This window comes from Natrix helvetica, assembly GCF_964273705.1.
Source record: "Natrix helvetica genome assembly, chromosome: 3".
Classification (NCBI taxonomy): Eukaryota; Metazoa; Chordata; class Lepidosauria; order Squamata; family Natricidae; genus Natrix; species Natrix helvetica.
In genome coordinates this window covers 105378665-105402576 of record NC_138549.1, presented here as the reverse complement: position 1 = coordinate 105402576, position 23912 = coordinate 105378665, and the positions used below count along the sequence as shown (strand labels likewise).

At 35.5% G+C, this 23912-nt stretch overlaps 1 protein-coding gene across 4 annotated transcripts in view; it reads left to right on the top strand.

Moving 5' to 3' along the window:
* The window catches only part of NFIA (nuclear factor I A), a 328546-nt gene that overhangs the window by 277716 nt on the left and 26918 nt on the right, over positions 1 to 23912 (top strand). The window contains exons 7-10 of one of the 4 annotated variants that reach the window (XM_081949313.1): positions 4973 to 5151; positions 7873 to 8038; positions 13896 to 13987; positions 16588 to 16795. In XM_081949313.1, the coding sequence (XP_081805439.1) occupies positions 4973 to 5151; positions 7873 to 8038; positions 13896 to 13987; positions 16588 to 16758 (608 nt within the window). In that variant the 3' untranslated portion in view covers positions 16759 to 16795. Of the gene's footprint in view, positions 1 to 4972; positions 5152 to 7872; positions 8039 to 13895; positions 13988 to 16587; positions 16796 to 23912 lie in introns of those variants that run through there. The other 3 variants (XM_081949312.1, XM_081949311.1, XM_081949314.1) reach the window with 3 other exon arrangements.

The following is a 23912-nucleotide window of genomic DNA, read 5'->3' as shown; positions in this document are numbered from 1 at the left end:
TTGTATGTGCACATGTGTATATGAAAACATACATAGGAAGGAAACGCAGCCTTCCTATGAGATAAATTCTAAATCTTTTATTTACATTATCTTTTCTGAATTTAGTGTATGAGAAATTACATTCAATGAACGGAAATTCTAAGGTTGGCTTTTTGGAATTGCTAAAACAGATGTGAAAGTTTTATTTAAACAGTTCCATTTGAGTAAGATTAAAGACCTAGACAGTTTTTACAACTTTTTATTCATAGATTTTTATTGTTGGTTGACTGTACTTTCAAGCTGAGCTAAAAGTGGAATATTTCCCATTGATTTTAATAAATCTGGATTGCCACCAAATTTTTAAAGCCATTTATTCATATTTCTGTTCCCTACCTCTTCAATTGTATATAGTTCAAATTTCTTTCAAAAAAACCCTTAACCTTTTGACAGCATTCCTTATTTTAAAATCTCTACTTGTTCCTGATCAACACAGCTGTTGCCTAGATTTAAAAGCATTTGACTTCAGCCAGCATGGTGGCTTAGCTAATTAATACTCTAATACAATCATTTCTGAAAACAAGTGCTTTGGCAGAATAAAGAACGGGATATATTTTCCATAATTTGAATTGGCTTTTGCATTGTCATCATGGTAAAAGTGATGTTTCGGATCACAGTGGGCTGAAGCATCTCAAAAAAAGAGAGAAATATCAAAAGGAATTAATTTCAGTGTTCTTTAAGTACTTTTTAACACCCGCTTTCTTAATTGTAATTGGTCCTTTGACAAAATAATGCTAATAGAGCATTGTTTTGATTCCTAAAAAAAATGTTCTGGTCTCAACAGGTGGCAGCACCTGCCTAATCTTACCTAGATTAAAAAGATAACCAGGGCTAGCACATGATTAGGACATGAATGGAGACACTCCTGGGAATAACAAGAACTGAAATTCATCCTGGAAAAAGGCACCAGTAAGTGTTTAGGTTGCCAGGATAACTACATTAAATATGCATGAATTTACCAGAAGCCAAACTCAAATTGAAAGAGACTTTACTTTAAACTAGTATTCTTTGTAAGCAGATGAATCCATGTGTCATATCTTTTCTCATTAGGCTTTGAGGTGAGTAGGTTTATTTTAGCCAACAGATGCACTAGGATAACCCCAAGAACAAGGGCTTATCTTATTCCTGTTCTAGTATTATAGAGAACATCTAGATCAGGGATGTCAACCTCACATAGTTATGGTGTCATCATGTGACGTATCGGAACTTTTTCCCCCTTCGCAAAACCAGGCATGGGCGTGGCCAGCACATGACGCATCTGGACCATGAGCCGGGAGTTTGACAGCCCATATCTAGATTGTTTTAAACTTCCTTTGAACCCTAAATCCTAATTCTAATTTCCTTTTCCATCAGTTGTCCTCAGATTATTTAAAAAATTTGCAGACTAAGAAATTATGCTTCTAGAAAATCAACCTAGCTGACTTAACAAAGACTGCATAGTTTTTTCTTAGCTATTTAAATAAGCAGCACAGTTGAAGAGATGGAAGGAGCATGTGGACAGGTAGTTATTTGTATACAGTAAGGGCAAAAAATTAAAGAACCAGGAGTAGGCTACCCACTGGCTCCATGATATTGTGGCAACTCTTGGAATGATCACTTGTATTGTAACTAAAATTGAGCAGTAGTACTTGCCACAAAATTATGGCAGCAAGTGTCTGTTTCACTTAAACACTATGCACTAAAGTATGATTGTCTGAAAAAAGATTTGTTGTTGACTTGGCTTCAGCCTGAAGGGAGGAAATCATGGCATGGGCTGAGAGATAGTAAAGCACTACCCATTATCTATGTGAAGGTTTGCTGGACAAACAAGGAAAAGAGAATTAAATTGGTTGAACTGAGATTTCCAGTCCTGATGATTGTGGAGCCATAGTTGGTTTCAGTGAATAAATTTCAGGAAGGAAGTTGTAAACAACCAGTACCTTGGGGCAGAATAACTGAACCATTTATCAGTTATCATTGAAATTAGCAATACTTGATTCAATTTTTTTGGCGTAATTTCTTGGGTACTAGTGCTGGAAATTTTACCTTCCAGCACACCAACTTTAATATTCCTACTTTCTATGATCCAGTAACATATTACAGTAGACACATCAGCATTGTGAATGTCAAACTCGGCAAAAGAGAGGTTTAAATATCTAAAGTGCTTAATGGGAGTCAGTTGAGAAATAAGCATCTAACTTACTGCCCTCTAAATAAGGATCAACATTGGGAGATATCCTACCTAACATAATCATTAGCCCATTGCTTCTTGGAAATTCTGTGATACAAATGTTATGCCGATCTCAGTAAATTACCATTAAAACATTAATCTTACTCACAGGATGGCTCATTTTTTCCAACTCACATTGAGACAGTGGTCATCTAAACATCTAGAACAGGGGAGGAAGTTTTATAAATGTTTGAACTTGTGATAGGCTTTATTGCTGGGGACAAGCTGTTATTGGATCAACATTTCTGAAAAATCTAAATTGTCTTATTTTTTTATTTTGGCAAATGGTCTGTAGATCACATAGCTACAGAGAAGAGGAGGGAGGGAAGGAAGGAAGGAAGGAAGGAAGGAAGGAAGGAAGGAAGGAAGGAAGGAAGGAAGGAAGGAAGGAAGGAATAATAGACTATCCTTAGTGGCTCTTCAAGATGTTTAAACTAAACCTTTTATAATTATTACCAAATAAAATATGGTATCAAACCTGCTACAAAAACATAGACAGATTGTGCTAACTCAAGAAATTATGTTATGCAGAACATGAGAAGAACATTGGAAAGAAGAAAAAGAAAACAGTACACTTGATTCAAGTTCTCTATTTTATGTTCAGTCTTGTAAGAATTAAATAGGCCTAGCTCTAGAGCAACTTGAACATTATTTTGTATACATTCATTTTGGGTTCATCCTAGCATATATTTTTATTCTTTGATGATCACCTTCCCTTATAAAAGTTTCAGGTTTTCCTGTATGATGCTCTGGTCAAAGCGCTCCAATAAAACACATGTCTGCATACTTCAATTCTTGCAACTCTGCAACTCTGACGGGGGAGTGGCAAGAGAGGGATATGTGCATTTCTTTACCTTTTCCTGAGATTTTTATTACTTCCCCATCTTCCAAGACAGGAAATCGAACAATACGTATCCCAGCCTCAGAAAGGGGAAAAGGATGTTCCCAGAACATGACTTACAACTTAACTATCCCTTTAAGTATTAAACTGATAATCTAGTGGTGATTTATGGTGCAGACTATTTACATATAGTTATGGGGATGAAGTGGACTTTGAAGAAGTAAGATAGATAGAGTATTGCTACTTTTGAACTCTGATGTTGGAGGAGGCTCCTGAGAATATTGTGAATAGCCAAGAAAACAAACAAATGATTCATCAGATTAATCCAGGTACAAACAACCAGGCTCAAATTATCCTACTTCAGAACATAGCAGCAGCAGCAACAGCAAAGTGAATGGATTCAGTTACAGTGGCAATGGGGGAATTGTTGGAAGATCTAAAGGAACAAGTTGGGGACAAATCATTCTTGAGAAAATCTGTTCAGCATATAATCAGTCATTATCAGTCATGGGAATGAAGACGTTATCTAGCTCAAAATTAGAAGACAGACGATTAATGTAAAATAGTCATTTGTTCAAAGTAGGATATGTACATTGAATGGGAAGGGCTACCTTAAGACAAGATTGTAGAACTTCTGGCATCTGATGCTCAGATCTATTTTGCATTAATCTTATGTTAGATTTGTATTATGATTTGGTTTTGCATTTATCTCTTTTTAATGTGTGTGTCTATATGGAACCTTAGGCTCTTTTGGCAAAAGTTGATTTTTGTTAAATCCTTGTCTTCCTAACAAATGTTTAAATCTTGGAAATGAGCAGTTGCCTTGTGGCAACTTGTCTTAGATTGGCTGAGCTAAAGGCTCCTTAAGTTTCTGTTTGGTTTTCCTTTCCTTTCAATCCTCTCGTGATGGGATCAGATGGGAAGTGATCAGCTGATTTATAGTACAGGGATGGTTACAGAAGGGACCTTATTTTCCAGTTGCTATTCATTACCAGGCATGAGTCACCTCAGAATTGAAGTACTTCAGAGGGAGGGAGGGAGGGGAGAGAGAGAGAGAGATTCAACCCCAGGACACCTTTCTTGTTGCACATAGCCCAGTATTAAGCCATTCAATGTCACCACTGGGATTTAAAGAGTATTTACATTTTTCTTCCAAATTCTTAATTGACAGCAAACACCTTTGCTATCTTGTTTTTTTGCCTTGGGGCAATTCAAAACCGTTCCTGGGCTGCTTTCTGTATTGCAGTTCAGATTTCTCAATATATGAATGCACTTTACCCTCCTTGAAGCAGTATTCCTAAAAGTTATCCAGGGACATGTTTATTCATTTCTCACTTATAAGAAATAAAAATCCAAATGTTTAGGGTACAAGAATGCAAATTATATGAACTGAACATTAAATAGAGCTGCAAGAGCATTGGTGTTATTATGTTACTGCCCATGTATAGCTCAAAGTAAAACTGTTCCCTGTGTGCAAACCAGAATTATGCAGAATGTCAATTAAATCAACTGTAATCTCCCAGATACATTTTTTATTGCTGGATTCATTAGAAAGGCTCTTAAGGTAATGAATAGTCGTCACTTTTACCAAGGACTGCTGATTCCTTTATAAATGATGACCACTAAAAATGCAGAAGAGACATTTTAAAATCTGGCTGTATTTACACTCTGCCTTTATACGTGAAGTAAAGTAGGATTTACTTGACATATTGTGAAAATCACTACAGACATCAGTTCTGTACTTTAGGATATATGCATTTCAGAAAACTCGTTTTAAGGTTACATAATAAAGCAATATAAAAAAGCATGAAATTAGATAATTTGTTTTTTTTATTAGATTCCAAAAACCTATTCTTTATAATGTATTTTGCTTTTCTTTCTTATAGCAAGTCCACACGCAACACCATCGACTCTTCATTTTCCAACATCACCCATTATTCAACAGCCTGGGCCATACTTCTCACACCCAGCAATTCGCTATCATCCTCAGGAGACTCTGAAAGAGTTTGTCCAACTTGTCTGCCCGGATGCTGGTCAGCAGGCTGGACAGGTGGGGTTCCTAAATGTAAGGAAGCTGTTTCTACTTTTTTTTTTCCAGAAGTTTTGTTTCTATAACGATGAAATGATATAACCAGATTTGTACACGTAAGAAAACCATTCTGCTTAGGGGGCATAAACCAGCCCACATTTAAATGCTTTTCATTCATGTTGATTATGATGGGAGTTAATATAATTTAAGTTGTCTTTATTTGGCTACCTTGTGCCTATAATTTATACCTTCTACATGCTAGAATTTAATCAATTTTTGCCAGTAATGAAATATGCTAAATTTTGATGTAAGTGATTAGTGCAACATACCACAGGTAGTCCTCAACCAACGACCACAATTGAGTCCAAATATTCTGTTGTTTAGTAAGACATTTCTTAAGTGTGTTTTGCCCCCATTTTGCCACATTTCTTGTCACAGTTGTTAACTGAATCACTTCAGCTGCTAAGTTAGTAAACCAGTTGCTCGCCGAATTTGGCTCCCGCCCCCATTGACTTTGTTTGTCCCAAGGTGATCACATGACCTTGGGATACAGCAATGGTTTACAAATATGAACCCAATTACCAAGCATCTGAATTTTGATCCCATGATCAAGCAATTGCTGCAAAGGTCGTAACTGAAAAACAGCACTAAGTCACATTTTTCAATGCTGTTGTAACTTTGAATGGTCACTAAATGAACTGTTGTAAGATGAGGACTACGTGTTTGTGTGTGTGTGTGTGTGTATAAACATTTTATATGCTAACTATAGCATATGTCCAGTAGAAAAGGCTACATTTATGTCTCAGCTGAGCAATGGCAGTGGAAGAGACCAGGATGTGTCTCTGCTGTCTGAAGTGACACTTTCTGAATTAGCATGTCTGTGGGGTGGGGGAGGTGGGTACATGCATATTGCTGTTTCTCAATCTCAGTAATTTTTCAGATGTGCGAACTTCAAATCCCAGAAACCTCCAGCCAGAATTTCCGTAAATTGAACTTCACATATATTAAAGCTGTTGAGGTTGAAAAACATTGATTGGTGTATATGCATACAATGACAACCATGGAGGGGCTGGAGTAGGCAAGACCTCCACCCTTTGTGCATTCATGCAACATTATCATAAATACTGAAAGAGTGGGACTTCATTTGCACAATTATGATGATCGTCTTGATTTGCTCTCCCCATGGACACTCCTGTATGTGTATACAGTAGTCTCTAGTTCTAACATCTTCCCATTGGCATCAAACACTATTCTGTTGCTTCTATTTGTATTATTATTATTATAATACCCCATGTTGCAATCATTGCTTATTCACAGCAATTTTCTGCTTTATGTAGTATCTGATCATTGCCCAATAATAGCTAGCAATGGGTAAATTGACTTCATCAGTAATGTGATGGTCTTAATTTTGCATTCCATACAATATTGTATATAAGATTTGAACTTCACATTCATGTTCAGAAACACTGTCAATTAACATGACCCCAAAAGATAATTATTTAGATTCTTATGACCCGATTCCTGGATTCCCAAGGTGAATCCATAATATAGAATAATAATAATTTTTATTAATTATTTATGTAGAAAAATGAATCAAAACAGCTGTTTTAAATCAGCCACATTTACTTTTTTTAATGGCTTTCTTGTAGCATTTGAGATTTACTTGACCAGTACTTGAACTCAGGAAGATAAAAGTAGAGTTTTTTATGGTCTGTTATTCCTAGGAGGTATTATCTTTTTTCCTTATCTCTGAAAAATTAAACAGTGTTCCAAAATTTTGGTTGAATTATCTTAGATTGTTGTTAAATTTAGCAATTATCTTCAGGTTACTAGAATAACATTCCATTTATATGGAGAAATGACTATCTCGGTATATAGCCTTATCTAAAATAATATTTGGTTGTCTCACAGTAGAGTACAAGTGAAGAATAATGAAGGCCATGGTTATTTTTACTCATTACATTTCTGATAACAGAATGTTTCTTGCTTTTAGCACTCAATTTGTAATCTATATATAATAAAAAATACATGGCTGTTAGTGTTTTAGATCCACACCTCAGAGTTGGATCCATAGAACTACAAAGTGTAGGAGAAAAATAGCTACTAGCTGTATTGCATAATTTCTTGAGAAGGCATTAATGGTACAGAAGTTATATCAGAGAATCACCATGTGTTATGTTTGATGTATAGAGCTTTGTTTATGCATTGTTTCAGCTACTTTGATGTCTGGCTATTGTCCCGGCAGTATAAACTATATGAAAAACAATATAAGATGTCCCAAAGGTGCTTTTTCAGGAGGCAAGTGGTTTTTCTTTGAAGACATTTCGTTTCTCATCCAAGAAGCTTCTTCAGTTCTGAAACATCTTCAAAGAAAAATCAAGAAAGTCCAGTTGTATCCTGAAAAAGCACCTTTGGGACAACCATGATCTGGATGACTGAGAATCTCTACAGACTTTTAACAATATAAGATGTTTTTATGAACAAAAGTCCCGGTGAACGACCCAAATTCGATTTCACATCATTATCTTGGGACATGTATATTTACCTTCATTCATAAAAAATCTCTCAGATATTCTTTAATATAGACTGGATGTATGCATTCTTCTTTAATACAATGGTGGATAATCAATTTTTAATTGAGTTTTCCTTGTCCATTTAAGCCTTTAGCCATGTTAGGTTTATGCCATGTGTATTTATCCCAGCCATTTGATTCCATTTGAGGCAATTAATGGTTCATTTTTCTTCTGTATCTGACAGCCCAATGGTAGCAGCCAAGGCAAGGTGCACAATCCATTCCTTCCAACCCCAATGTTGCCACCACCGCCTCCTCCTCCAATGGCTAGGCCTGTGCCTCTTCCAGTGCCAGACACAAAGCCTCCAACCACGTCGACAGAAGGAGGTGCTGCCTCTCCCACATCACCGAGTAAGTACAGCCAAAGGAGGAAACAAGAGGCTGACATGGGTTTGAAAGAGATTTATGTTTTCATAGTTCTGTAAAATGAAACTTAAATTAAAACATTCCTGTAAATAAGTACATCAACTAATGATTTAATGAGAGAAAAAAATGACTGTGCAAATAAGCAATGGAAGATTTCTGCAAAATAGCATCTTTTTTGAGGGGAGAAGAGTTGCAGGCAATTTGATATGTGCAGTATATCTGATTCTTATTAATATCACATGCATTCAATTAAAAGTATATAAGCTTTTTTTCCTTGTCAAAATTTGTCCTTGTTTTACAATTTTCAACAGTGCAGAAACATCTCCTGTGCAGTTTTTCTAATATTTTATACTGATCACCAGAATGCGCCTCTGATCTAATGGTGATGCTGGCATAATGCTTCACAGCTTCAAAAGGGGAGAGGAAATTTATTGGTGATTTGTGGTCTTTACTTTAACTCTTAGAGCAGCAGAAGCACGAAATTCCTATTGACACTTAATGTGACCGGACTATAAGAAGAGATGAAATTAATAATAAGCTGTTGCATCAGTATTGCCTAAAGAAAGAAAAATATTGATAGAAACTTTCATTAATTTAAAACTAGTTTGAAAGCATCTTTAAAAGTATCATCGACAAGCAAAGATCTCTGAGCAAAAAGTCTTAAGATCTCATTTTGGGGCCATCCTGTTTTTCCTTACTATAGAGAAGGAATGTGACAACTCTACAGGCAAGCTGTATGGTGATTTAGCTGTTTGGGTCTCCAATAATATTCTTTGTTTTAACTCATTGCAAAAAAAAGGCATTTTTAGCAGTGTGAAGCCAAAAAATGAATAAATGAATGAGCAAAAACATAACCTGCAGTCTTGTCTTTGAAAGCTTAAGACTTTGACACACCATATTGCACACTGATGCTCTGTTTAGATGCATATGTAGGAATAAAAATATTTCACATTTAGACAAACCCTTTTTCTTCTCTGAAAGAGGTAAAAACATGCTAATAAAAAGAAGACTTAAAGAGCACTGAATTGAATTAAGTTAAGTACCCATCTTGGTAATTAAGAAGGTAACAGTCACTTTATTCAAGGCTATTAATAACATGATAACTAGATTTAAAGGCCTTTTAGCCTTTACTATCACTACCACTAATGCTGATAGTTTGTAGATTCAGCACATCCACTTTGTCTTACTCACTCATGACAGACTATTTGGCTGAAGTAAGATAATGATATAAAATGCTTTGCGAGCTCCAAATGCTGCATTAAAAAAAAAGAATATTGCTATTCACTCTGACAGATACAAATGAAATAAAATAACTAATCACGGCATTGCATGAAGAAAACATATTCTATGACCTGAATTTTCACACCTTTTATTTCTGTTTCTTTATAAGACAAAGGGTTTTGAAACATAACAACCTGTATTCTTAATTGTTCCCTTTGTGATATATTTTAAAGATTTCATCCAATGCATTTCAAAAGATGGGTCACAGCTGCTGTGTGCCTGAAACTTTGATTTAAACTAGATTAAATAAAACTGAAATTTCCTGATTGCTGGATTTGTTAATCCTCCCAGGATTTATAACTTATATAGCTATGGAATCTGAAACATGAGTGTAGGCAGTTTCACAGTTAGCCTCTTGAAAGCTCCAATGGGAGCTTCCCACAATCACAAATAGGTGATAAATTATTATTTGGAAAAAATGAATGGTATGCCATAGTAGATGAATCTTATGGGAGGGCTACATTAAAACACGATGAGCAGTTGAACTGGCTGGCTTTGGAGGATTATCTTTCATATTTCTTCTGTCAGGTTCTTGTCCGCCTCTTAGTACAGCATCTGTAGAAGATCAAATATTATCACCAATCATATAAGAATAGCAGACCCGCTTGTACCATACATATCCTCTTTGGAAAGATGAAAATGCATGCTGTATTAGATTAACGCTGCCTGGGATTTTGCTTTGTTGACTATATTTCTTTGAGGGTAATAATTATTTCAGAAAAAGAAGGAATTTTAAGACTACCCTCTGTGCCACAGAAAATGAAAAACAAGTCACAAGTTACATGTTTTTGTATACTGACTTAGAACTTCTGGTTCGGTGTTGTCAGCTCTAATGTGTAACACCTCTAAAACATTAATCCTCCCCAGATACATTATCTGGAACCAAACAACTGGAGATAATGTCTATTACATTTCAGATATTATTTGGGCAGAACAAAGGCTCTTTCATCCTGTGTGATACACATAAAGGGCAAATATGTAAGAATAATAACAACAAGAACAACTATTGCTTCAGATCAGCATTTTTTTATTCTTAAGGGCTTCTGTAAGGGTTGTTTGATGATTAAAATATTGCCTAATGACAATGAATGATTGTGACATTCAGGGGATGCTAAGAGATTGTGAAGTATCTTACTTTCTTTTTATTCTCTCTCTATATTTCTGTCGTTCATTCATTATAAACAACATACTCTTCTGCATCATGACCTCATGCATGCAGAATCTGTGGTTTTGTTCTCTAAATAGAATCTGAAACATAATAGATAAGCATCATTTAGATCAGTTTTTTCAAACTTGGCTACTTTAAGATGTATCAACTTCAACACCCAGAATTCCCCACCCAGCATTAGCAGAATTCTGTGGTTGAAGTCTATCAACTTAAAATTGCCAAGTTGTCAAAGTTGCTACTACATTAATAACTGTATTAGAGATGTTTTGGAACCATTCAGTCTGCATTTACTTCAAAATGGGACTGACTGCTAGCAGTACTAGGAAAAAACATTTACGAATATGAATTTCAGGACTGACAAACAAGTGTATAAAATTAGATTTAAATATTTGGAAACACATATAAATAGGAATTTGTGTTGATGATGCATAAATAAGAAGTAACCATTATTATATTACATTATAGCAAAAGGTTATTTTAGATTTGATATGATGAACTTCAGCTGGCTTGTTTAGTAGCTAATTAGTAAACAGCTAATTTATTAGCACATAAGAATTGTGTTTCACTCATATCCCTTCTACGTATAATAAGTTCCTTTGATAATGTTAGATATATTTGCAATGTCCTTACAAAGTTGTAAGAACATAGATTATCTGCACTGATGATATTATTTGTTCATTTAACAAGTATGGCTGATTTTGTGTCTCCAAATCTTGAGTAGAAGACTTTGCATGACATGACATTAGATCTAAGAATTTTTATGAGAGAGAAAGAGACATATATATTTGGATATAGATTTAGATTATTACACAATTCTTATGTTGATGTGTTTTATGGTATTTTCTCTAATGTATTTCTCTATTTTTAATTGTTTTTTCCAATGTTAGTCTCATGAGAAGCTCAGTTAAAGTCATGACTGTTCCCTAGATATATATTCTATTTCTTTGAGTTATACAATACTTTTATGATAGGCCATTGCTTTGAATAGAGTAGAGATTACCTAATTTATACCATTAATTATGTTATTAGGACATTGCAATAACGCATAAAGGTCCAGTTGTCCCAAGGTGATTTTTCAAGGGCAATTGGACTTTCTGGGTTTTTTTGAGGACATTTCACTTCTCATCCAAGAAGCTTCTTCAACTCTTAAGAAACTGAAGAAGCTTCTTGAATGAGAAGCGAAACATCCTCAAAGAAAAACCAGAAAGTCCAGTTGCCTCTTGAAAAAGCACCATTGGGACAATCATGATCTGGATGTCTGAGAATCTCCATAGACGTAAAGCTCCAGTCTTCATACAGTAGATAGTTTTTACTTTTTTAAACCAGTAGTTATATACTTCTTTGAGAGGTTATGTTCTGAATTATTAACAAATTATTCTTCTAAAAACTTGAACTGGCAATCATGAAGAAGGTCTGTCTACTTCTCATTTTGCCATGCCCAACCCTCAACAGAACATGGAAGAGCAGGTTGCTTAGAAAAACTGCCTTATTAAGGGTGTCTGGGTGGTGCAGAGGAAAAAGAATTGTAGAGCCACAGCAAAGCAAAGCAGGACATAGAAAGGTGCAAAAACAGGTCTCCTTGACTTACAACCACAATTAAGCCCAAAAGTTATGTTGCTTAATGACACAGTTGTCAAATGAATTTCAACCCATATTACTATTTTTCTTGCCACAGTTGTTAAGCGAATCACTACAGTTGTTAAGTCAGTAACATGGTTGTTAAGTGAATCTGGCTTTCCCATTGACTTCACTTGTCAGAAGGTCACAAAAGGTGATTGCATGACCCTAGGTCACTGTAACCATCATAAATATGAGTCAGTTGCTAAGTGCCTGAATTTTGATCCTTTTGATAAGGATGCTACAATGGTTGTAAGTGTGAAAAACGGTCATAAGTCACTTTTCAGTGCTGTTGTAACTTTGAACAGTCAATAAATGAACTGTTGTAAGTTGAGGACTACCTGTACTCTATACTGGCCAATAATAGAGAATAGGGAAATATAGGGAAAATAATTAGAAATTTGAGAGAGAAGAATTAAGACAAAGGCAGAAAAGGATTTGTAAGATGAAGACTTTGCTGTATACTAAAAGGGTTAATATAGTAATAGTAAAGAGGCAATGTTATAATAGAATAGTCACATAATAAAATAAGATATAGAAGGAATATTTAATAAAAATTAATACTATAGTACATGATAATATAGAAGTAATAGCAATAGAATATACCATGTTCCCCTGAAAATAACACAAGGTCTTATTTTCTTTTGACCCCCGAAATAAGTGCTTAGCCTTATTTTCAGGGAGGTCTTATTATTATTGAGGTGCAGGAGGTAATGAGCATTGTCACCTCAGGGCTGCTGCTGTGTCGCAATATTTTCCGGGGGCTTATTTTTGGGGGAGGGCTTATTTTAGCACATGCACTCAAAAGCCCGATTGAGCTTATTATCCAGAGAGGTCTTATTTTTGGGGAAACAGGGTACGATCATGATAATCGAAATCATTCATATTTCACTTATATGTCTTGGGTATTTTATTTCAAAATAAGATACCTCCCCAATACCTAGGGGTACATATTTAAAAAAAAAACACCTATGCAGGATCCAATGCTTTTATGGTTCTTCTGAATCTGGGTCAGTCTGTATCTGAGTCAGTCTGTATTTGGGTACAGTTTTAAAAAGAGGATACAGTCAGGAGAGTTGTATAAATCAGAAACAATCTTCTTCCATTCTACCATATATAGAATTGCTGTGCCAATTGCAGTGAATCATATTTGATCATAAACTAATTGATAATAGAGGTGGTATAGTCATACCCCAAATCATGTGCTATAACAACGAGAGAGCCAGAAATATTTGTAACTTTTTACATTTTAAAAATTGCCAATAATGGAGCCAAAGTTCACTGTATTAAGGATAATAGCTTTACATAAATGTCATTTTCTACCTGTCTATTTATAAAGTACACTTGCAGTTTATTACATTATGTTTATCAGCCATTCATTATATCACTGTGTAATAGAAGCAATTCACAATTTATTCTGATCTTAGACTAATTTAAAGCACTAGTCACTCAAACATAGTATTGCAGTCCCCAAGACTTCTTGCCTATGGATCTTTGTACAAGAAATGCCGTTTAAATTAACTTCCCAAGCTTAACTTCAAATATGTAGCATTAGTTGATGTTAAAAAGAAAGATACTCTTCTATTGCCTACTGATGTCCATATTTATTTCTCCATCATTTGAAATCCAGTTGTCCTAAGTCAGATTCTTGATCCTTATAATGTGACTTCATTTTCATGTTCAACATTTGTTTGGGTGGCTCTGAGATCAGTGTTGTTGTTGTTTGTCTGTGATCTAGTGCTGCTTCCTGAACGCATGTGTCCCTTCCCTTCACAGCCTATTCAACACCCAGCACCTCCCCTGCAAATCGATTCGTCAGTGTTGGACCACGGGATCCAAGCTTTGTAAATATCCCTCAACAGACACAGGTGGGATGCTTTCAACTTCCGTTCTGTTTGCCGTGCTGTTTGTTAACAACTTTGTTGTTCTTTAGTGTTGCATTTGCAAGTGATTTGTGTCTTTCCATCAGCTCATCTTCACGGTCTGAATATTAGCAAAATGTCACTTCTGGTAATTGCTTTTGTTTTGAGAAATTCTCATGGCAATAGTGGGGCTTTTTTCCCCACAGAGTTATTTCTTCTTCTTTTTTCCCCCCGACAATCTTCTGCTGTAAAGATAGTTAGACGGCTACTTTCAATTCACAATATGTTTTGTTCTATGCGCTGACAACACATGACAAACATTATAAGAAATGATATGACTGATAGCATTTCATGTAACTGCAAGTGGAAAGTCCAGTCCTGTATACATTCTGGCAATTAGCGACTATATTTAAATTCAAATTTAAAACTAATTTTCCATATGAAAAGTTGAAAAGAAAAAAGGAACCTCTTCTTTGAATCAGCTTTGACACCTGCTAAAAGGCAAAAGCCAATATTTGGTCTCCCAAATATTAACAAGATCTGATCCTGCTTTATTTGGTTTGACTTTAGCCAACATCAGACAAAGTTACTGTGGAAACCGTCCAAATAAATGGAACATACTTTTTTTCATATGTTTAAAATCAGAGTGTAAGTTTGCCCATTCAGTTACTCTGCAATCACGATTGATAATATTCAAGGCAGTTGCTAAAGGTGTTAATCGCTGCATGGATCAAGAATACATTGAATGACATAGAGCAAAGGATCCAAAATGAAATAGGTAATCATATTATACTGCGTGCTTGAGACGTGTGATTTCTCCATTGCAGAGAAAAGCATGCAATTTCCATCAAACCAACCACCTTGCTATGCTTATTCAATTTTTTTTTATTTAAAAAAACCCAAGCAAAACCACAAATAGCTTTTCTAAAGACAACCGTCCAGAAGGGTGGCGTCTGATATTTTCTAATATACCTGTAACAAGAGTAATATTTGACCACTCTATGGAATTGTGAAAGCTGCAGTATATCATGAATTGCCTCTTCTTAAATGAGATTAGCATCTTCAGTAAGAATGGTACCTAATTAAATGTGGAGTGCTATTAGCCTGCAGTGTAGCTCACCATGATATTTAGCTCATGAGGGGAGTAAAAAGTCTCATAGAAAGCAAATACCTCTGAACTGACTGAAACAATCTGTTCTGTAGGGAGAACAAGGTAGGCAGGAACTGAGACAAGGCAGGTTGAAGCTAACACAACCTTTATTAACAGTTTAACAAGGCAAAATGTAAGGCAAACCTCGACCCGTTTTGACAGCTGACAGACCTTTTTATACTAGAGCTGTCAGACGCTGAACCAATAGAATGGCTGCATTCTCCCGCCAGCTGGCTGCTCGCGTCTTAACCAATCAGGAGCCGGCAATGATAGTCAATGGCATCGTAGCCTCGAGGACTTAACACAATCCTTCTTTGGTCCATGCAGCTGATGCAGAGAATGTATTGATTATCCTGATTCTATTAGCCGTTTATTTTGTGAGTTCATAATGACTGATAAAGTAGTCTTTGTTCAAGCTACTTTTGAGCAAATACCTTTAGCCTTGCACTATAAGTCTAGTTAAGAAATGGATAATTGAAAGTGGTCATGTCTATCTAATACTTAAGCATATTTGTTAATGAAGTGATTGCTGCCCTGATCCTACCAAATTCTTTGCTCACATATTTTGGAATGCACAGCCTTTGGCGTCCCACTCAAATGCTAAATTCAGCTTTCAGCTATAAAAAGGTTGTATGTCCTTGGCTGAAGTGATTTTGTTCTAGATTAGCCAGAACCCTTGACCTGTTTTATCACAAAGAAAAAGCACCAACTAGGCGTAAAAGAAGCTATATCTATATGCATATGAGAAAGACTAAATGTATACTATTAAATTCAATCAAGGCAAGGGGCAAAGTTAAAACTTTTCTAAATGACCTCACATTCTAAGGTCTTCTTCTAAGCAATAACTGTAAGACAAACGCTGCTTCTAATTTTTTTACTCTCATTCAGAACCTAATAATATGGAGCCAAAGTTAAACTTGCTTTATTTACCATCTCTCAAAAGGTGTTTCAGCTATATTTCTTAGTAATGTTCGGCATGCTATTGAAATCAAATCACAGAGATTACTGGGATAGGCACTACGTTCTACAAATGGAGAGAAAAAAAGAAATCCCTAAAATATGAATAAAGTCCTTCGTAGCTTACAGAACACAGTTCCTTCAAAAAAGATTAAAAATTGCTTTCAAAGACTTGTTTCCTAGCATCAAATAGAACATTTAAAAAAAAAAAAATCCCTGGACATCATCCTGAGTTCAGCTAAAATTAATTTAATTTCATGATTAACTCATTTGACTTTTATTGTATAAATGATACCACTTAATGCACAATCTTTCACATTCATGTGAAAAATACAGAAATTGAAATTAACTTTTAAAATTAATTTACATACAGTATAATTTTAGATGTTTTTATTAAAATATGCATTTCGTTAGTTTTTCCTCGTTTTGCTCTTGAATTTTCCTTTGTAAAACAAAGCAGTAAACAATTAATTTTTTTATACATATGACTTTCTTTCAGATGGTCCTTTTTCAGGTTTGTCCATATGTTCACCATATTGATAACTTAATATGCCATAATTGTGAAGAAAGAAAAGAACCAGTTGCTTTAATTTGTAAAATTTTCCTGTGGAGTGTTTTAAAAGTCAAAAAGAAGATAGTGCTGGTTTTATTTGGCAATTGTAATTTTTAAATAATAATTAAGCATTGGGTAGACTGTATCTGTTTCCTCTGTGAAAATGGAAGTCAAGTCACAGATCAAATAAACAGAGATGCTACTGCAAAAGTATGATACAAACAGCATCATCATTTCCATATTGCAAATTCCAATAGGAAGACTAACATTCTTGAAACATTTATTTCTCAATAGATGAGCTGAAGTAGTTCCTTATACAACGTAATATGTCATTCTACCACATCATCTGCATATTGGAAGAAATTCTGAAGATAAAAACTTTTCAAGCAGATTTGCCTAAGTTATATCCTTGAGGCAGAACCCCATATAACTATCTATAATAAACAAAGCATGGATAGCTGGTTACATAGAGGAGATAAGAAAATATGAAGGAATATATTCTGTGTATAAAATATCATCTCTCCATATAGCATTAATTATATGGATGTCAGGTGCAAGAAGTCAGGAGCCAGGATAGAATTTAAAAGTACTATGACTTTATTTCATGCTATCTATATACCAGTGACGTGCGGTGAGGTTTACGCCTGGTGAGGCTGGTGACATCATCAGGAAGGCGGGGAATGGGACCACGTGTGCTGGAGGCTGAGGCTGCCTCAGTCTCCAGCACATGTGATCCCATTCCCCGCCTTCCTGAGCGCGCTCCGCCGGTTCACGCACCCCAACAGCAGCTGCTTTTTAGTGCTTTTCTGTGCGCCTGGCGTTTAGGACATCCGGTTATCTACCTAAACGCCAGACGCACAGAAAAGCAGCTGCTGTTGAGGATCGCGGAGCGCGAGCCGGCGGAGCGCGCTCAGGAAGGCGGGGAATGGATCAGCACATGTGATCCCATTCCCCGCCTTCCTGAGTGCGCTCCACCAGCTCGCGCTCCCCAACAGTAGCTGCTTTTTAGTGCTTTTCTGTGCGTCTGGCGTTTAGGACATCCGGCTATCTACCTAAACGCCAGACGCACAGAAAAGCACTGAAAAGCACTTCGCCTCCAAGCCACTTCGTCTTGATGACGTCGCCGACGTCGCTGCTGGGCGCGGCCGGATGGAGGTAACCAGAGTGGCCCGAGTGTCTGGGCGGACAAAAGAGCGAGCGAGTGAGCGATGGAGGATCAGGCAGCCTGATCCTCGGTCGTTCGTCTGCCGGACTGCCTTGGCGCCACTCTGGCTACCTCCATCCGTCCGCACATGGCAGCTGCGGCGACGTCATCAAGCCCCTACCACTTCTGGACGTCGATAGTGCACAAAGTACAGCGAAGGCAGGAAGGTTATTGGCGTTTCCGAGAACCCTCCTGCCTCTGCCGGTTGCCCAGCTGGCACCACCCCGCATGCGCTCCTGCTCTCCCTCCTCTTCCTCTTATATATATGAAACTCCCTCGTGGATATTATTATTTTATATATTATTATTTCATGATGAGAGGTGAGGCTCTGCCTCCCCTGCCGCACGTCCCTGCTATATACAAATATCTGAAGTACTAAAGGTAAAGGCAAATTGGTGCAAATAAGTTTCAGTGGACTTCAAGGGGGTTGGATTTGGGGCTGTTCTGGGGACGTAGAGTCTCCAAACGGATGATGCATTTGACCCCATCCTTGGGCTCAGCCAGGTCATTTCTTATTGTAGAGCCACAAAGTTGAATATTGAATTGATCATTCAATATTCATTGTTGTGATGGCCACACTGAACAGATGCTCAATCCAGTGTGGAGAATTGGTTGTGTATAATATCTCACAACTAAGTTGTGGACCTTGTCATCAACTCCTGGATAATCTCTCTCCTAGTTTAGGGAATATCACTGGATCTCAAATATAAGCTGTCCCACTTGATCAAAGTGCAACAAGAATCAATACTTTGCAATCATACTTCATGCAGTTAATTGCCACAGCTTGCATATGGAAATTGGTCTTAATTGTGTACCTTTCAATGTGTTCCACAAAACAATCATTGCACGAAGCCTGTTATAGGCACAGAATATTTTTACAAATATACTGTTAGTCTCCTGTTACAGACGAACTTTTTTAAAATTTCTCCATTTGCAGTCTTCAGTGAGGGCTCTCCTTTGTAGCTGCATAGATGGAAGTGGTTAAACTGTGTTGGATTTCAAGCCTCTGCATCGAACAAGGTCACAGAAAGTACACCAGCAACTCAGGGAAATATTTTAACTCTTTGAGGCCTATTTCCAGAAAGCAGCCTTCATTTCTGTACTGCTATAGTTCCAGCTCCCTTGAAGGCCCTCTAATTCAAAGGATGTAACAAGAAGAGAATTCACTTGCTTTTACACTGAAACCATGCTAGTTCTTTCTCAGTCTAAGGAATTCTATTAATATTGGGAGGAGTTTTAAAGCAAGCTACTTAAAGCTACAGTTCTGAAGTCAGTTGTACAATAGTTTATAAACCCTATGTACATTTATTCAAAATGCATCACAGTGAACTCAGTTCAGCTTCTGGACAAGTAAATATTAATAATAGTTATATAATAATTGATAATTCCATGGTGTTAATTCCCACAGCAGTTTTTCAAGTTTTTAAAATTTGTTTTGTTATTTCTTTGAGTAGTGATCAAAGAATCTTTATCTGCTTTGGCCTAGTCTTAGCAGTTTCACTATAAATTCACTAGAAGTACATGTTTTTGTTATAGAAAGCAACAAAAATATGATCATGAAAATAAGTACGATTTGATAACAGTTCATTCTAAAATGAATGTCTTTGGACTAATTTATCTTTTTTTAAAAAAAATCCTGGATCTTAAAGACAAAAATAGTAGGTGACATTTATGTTCTGGTTTAGTATTCTCAAGAACTAAATCATGTTTATAAATTGTTAAAACAATTAAAAATGACATTTTGTTAAAATCTGGACATTTGAAGTTTATTTTCCTTCTTTCCTCCCACACTATGTGCAATAAATGATTATGATGATCTTCCCCAATCTTGCCCCTTTACAGATGTGTTTATCCACAATTTGAATGATTCTCTGCCTATAAAGCCAATGTTATTGGCTGATGGGACTGGTAGTCCAATGGAACTGATGGAATCTTTTGGGAAGATTTGAATTGTAGCCTTCCTATGTAGAGAAAGCTACAATGTAAATGTGTTGTTTAGCTGGATGAATTAAAATGTTTAATGTGCAATTGAACTTTTCTACTTTGTAAAGTTATAAATGCCATCCTATTTGTACCCTGTGGCATTAGTCATCTGCTGAAAATAATCAGTTCTCTTTTCTTGATATCTAATATTAGGGGCTTAAGTGATATTAGATATGCTGCAATTCCTTTATGGCGGATATGGCAGACTCTCAGATTATTAGTTCTATGAACTACTAATCCATGCCACTCTGTAAAGTGAAAGCTAAAACTTGCTTCCTTTCCTTGCCAGCTTTCATTTGGAGTAGTGATTTTTATAGTGGGACAGCATAGATGCTTTGCTTGCTATTATGCTAGTGTGCTTAAGGGCCCATGGGGAAAGCATACAATCTTATTGCTATTTCCTGCTCTTTTTAAGATCTAAAATTAAAATAAGCAAGAGTTATATAAACTTCTTCTAACCGTGGGTGTTCCTTTTCCTTGCTTTCTTAGTGCGATATTACTTTCCTACTATTTAGAAAAGACTTCTTTGGAATTTGAAGAAAATTGTGTCTAGTTTGCATAGGGAAGAAGTTACTAGTCATGAATATCTTTGGAAATATGGCTCCTCCCAGAACATCTTTGACAATAGTAACTTCTGGAGTTGAGCTAAAAGCTTAAAGGTTTTTTTAGTATAGTGTTTTTTAAATTTTGATTTCTTTCATTTGGGGTTAATTTAACTCTTGATAGATCAGTTGTGCAAATTGACCATTTCTTAATTACATTTACACATACACTTGTAGTCTCTCCCTGCTTTATTTATTGTTAGAAATTTCCTATTTTATTCTATTTTTCAGAGAACATAGAAAATATAATTAAAAACAGAAAGAGAGAGATAATCCCTGCCCTCAGTTTTACTAATTAAAAGGAAAATAAGCAGGACCCGTGAAGGGGTGTTTTGGGGAGGAAAGCAGCTCCATCCTTCAAGGTCTAAGTAATAAACCAGCATTTAAATCATGTCAGCCACGTTGCTGCTATTCAAGTTCATTATTTTTTAAGATTCTGATTCTGAAACTTGATTTGGAAGCTGATTCTATTCATCTGCCTTCAACTCCTATGGAATTAATCTTCCCACCCATACCCACATACGCTGCAGTTTTTCCTTTAAAACAGGGAGTAAAGCTTTATGAATGAAATAACCTAAACCTCTCAAATGATCAGTCTACAACAGTGTTTCTCATTAGCAACTACTTGATAATGTGTGGGATCCTTAAGAAGCCCAGATATCTTAAAGTTGCTGTTTCTGAGGTCAAGAAACACTGGCCTAGAAGAAAAAGCTTCAGATCATACCTAGGAAGAAAAGGAGCTAGATTCATAGGGTAGCCAAAATAACCATTATTGGTCTTATTTCAAAGTAGCTATGAACCACACTATTGATAGAGTATCAAGGAGGTATATAAAAGGTTAAATCATGGCCATTGGACCAAAATGTGTTAACCAGAGACATTTTGTTGCTCATCGAAGCAACTTCATGATTCAAAATAAAAAAAAATAGATAGGCAGAAAGTCAGAGAGTTGTTGGAATGTACCAACTTCAGGGCTTTCTCCCCGAACTGTATTGCAATATGTCAGTGAAGTCTCAATCATGCACACAAAAGTATCTAAAAGGTTAAATCATTGCAACTTTACCCAAATTGAGTCTTTATTGATATATTGAAATACATTGTGGGGAGAAACCCCTGAAGTTGGTATGGCAAGAGTTGGTACATTCCAAAGACCTTCTGACTCTCTGCCCATCTGGTTTTTTTTATTATTATTATTTTGACTGAAGAAGTTGCTTCAATGAGCAACAAAATGTCTCAGATTAACACATTTTGGTCCAGTTGCCACCTTTTAGATACTTTTGGCCTGAATGATTGAGTCTTCATTGACATATCAAGTAAATTTCAATCTCTTCCTGTAACCTTGGCTAGGAATTTTCCTCACTAAATCATCTATTGGTGAGCACTTCCAATTTCATTGGAATCTATTTGTGACACATATATACATATAGCTTTCTAAAACATTGTGCTAAATCTTATATTTTTAATCTAGTAATTTTAAAAGTCAATAACTTACTTATAAGATCTGTCATTTATTTGTTTAGTTTTTATAGACATGGGCTTTTTTTTCAAGATTGGCACACCAAACATGCATTTGATTTGTGAAAGTTAGCAAATTAGTAAATACGATAAATGTGCTATAGAGATTTCTGTTTTGCTAAGTACCAACTCTTTCCGCAGACTGTACAGATTTCCTTAAATAAACAGATACTTAACAAGACAGTTCTATATTATTGCACTCAACTTTTTATGTAAAACTATTGCAAACAGTTAAGCGCTTGATTTAGCTGAGAAGAATTTGGTTCCCTATTGCCCAGCTGAATTATTTAATTTACCCTTGGGTTTGCATTTAATGGCAGGAATATGTTAATGTAGATTTCACAATAAATAAAATAATGGCCTGACAACTTGAATCTCCTCCTTTCCTCTCTTGCCTCTCCCTTCCACACAGTCCCATCTTGCAGCCACAGCAACTTAGGAAAATCAACTAGTAATCAAATAGTCAGAAATCTATTTTCATGCATGTAAAATGCTACTTTTTTTAAAATTGGCTGATGTAGGATTAGAGACAGGGATGAAAGACACTGTGATGTCCAATCATATGAAAAAATAATCTAGTAAATGTTGAATCTTAGAAAGACTGCAGAAAGTTTTTAAAAAGGGATCAGATAGTCATGGACAACTACATGGCACAAAAAAAGCATTGTTCTGTTTTTCTGTATTACTCCATATCTGCTTCTTAGCACTAATTATTATTATTATTATTATTATTATTATTATTATTATTATTATTATTATTATTTATTTATTTATTTATTTTATTTTCAAAACAAGCACAACACAAAGCATCTTCCTTCTTTACATACTGTAGAAAGTGTATCAGTTGGTTACAAAAGACTTTCGTGCATTTCTTCCACAGTTATCAAGCATAATTTATATTAACTCAAGTGTTTTAACTCAGATATTTATACATGTTACCATCATCATACCTCCATTTACATTTTACTATAATTGTTTAAATGTCCTTCATCATAAAATATACCAAGATTTAATACATAACCACATACTGGCATTTCATTTACTATTTCTAAAATCCTCCAATAACACTGAATCCTTATGTCCTATTCTAGCTAAACATCCATAATATTTAGTAACAAAATTTTCTAATCCTCCTTTCCAAATCACTGTTTACAATTTACATCCAGTTTCCTTATGTTGTACCCATACATATATATACGTTGTTATCATTATCCCTCCTTTATTTGACTATATCCTGTATCATAACATTTCCCCCCTAATAATCAAGACTTAACTGAATCTAACTTAGTTCTTTTTTATTAACCTTTATATATAATCCAAAAGGATTTCTAATCTTCCTTTCATTGGCACCATTCAATATTCATATCCAATTATTACTTATCATAACACTACACATTGTATACATTATCAATTATTTATTTAATTATATCTATTGTCACTAAATTTAACTAAATTTAACTAGTTTTAAATTATACACTTCCATCTATCAACCTGTATCTTTCCAGTAGCAAAACAGTCTCATGTCTTCTGCCATTTGTGATGTCAGTCCTCTAATCATCTCCTTAATCAAATTTGTATGGACTCCTCTTAGCAACTCCTTGCTTATAAAATCTCTCATGTAATTTCAATGCCCTTCTTCTGTTTCCTTAATCAGCTTATCTTTAATTGTCAGTAGTGTTATCAATGATATTGCTAATAAAATTTCTCTCTTTAAATCCATAAATTATTTTGTTTTTTCTTCTTCTGTGTCTTGCCACCTGGGGTAGAGTTCTCCATTTAATTCCTCTTTCAGTATTCCACTCTTTCCATTTCCAGAAACAAACCAATCACCATAAATATCAGCAGATTTAATTTCTTTATGGTCATTTTCCTCTTTGGTTTTTAGGATTATAACCTCCACTTTTTCCACTTGATAAACATGTCCAACTTCTTCATCATATTTTACTGTTAGATGCTCTAAGTGTTCC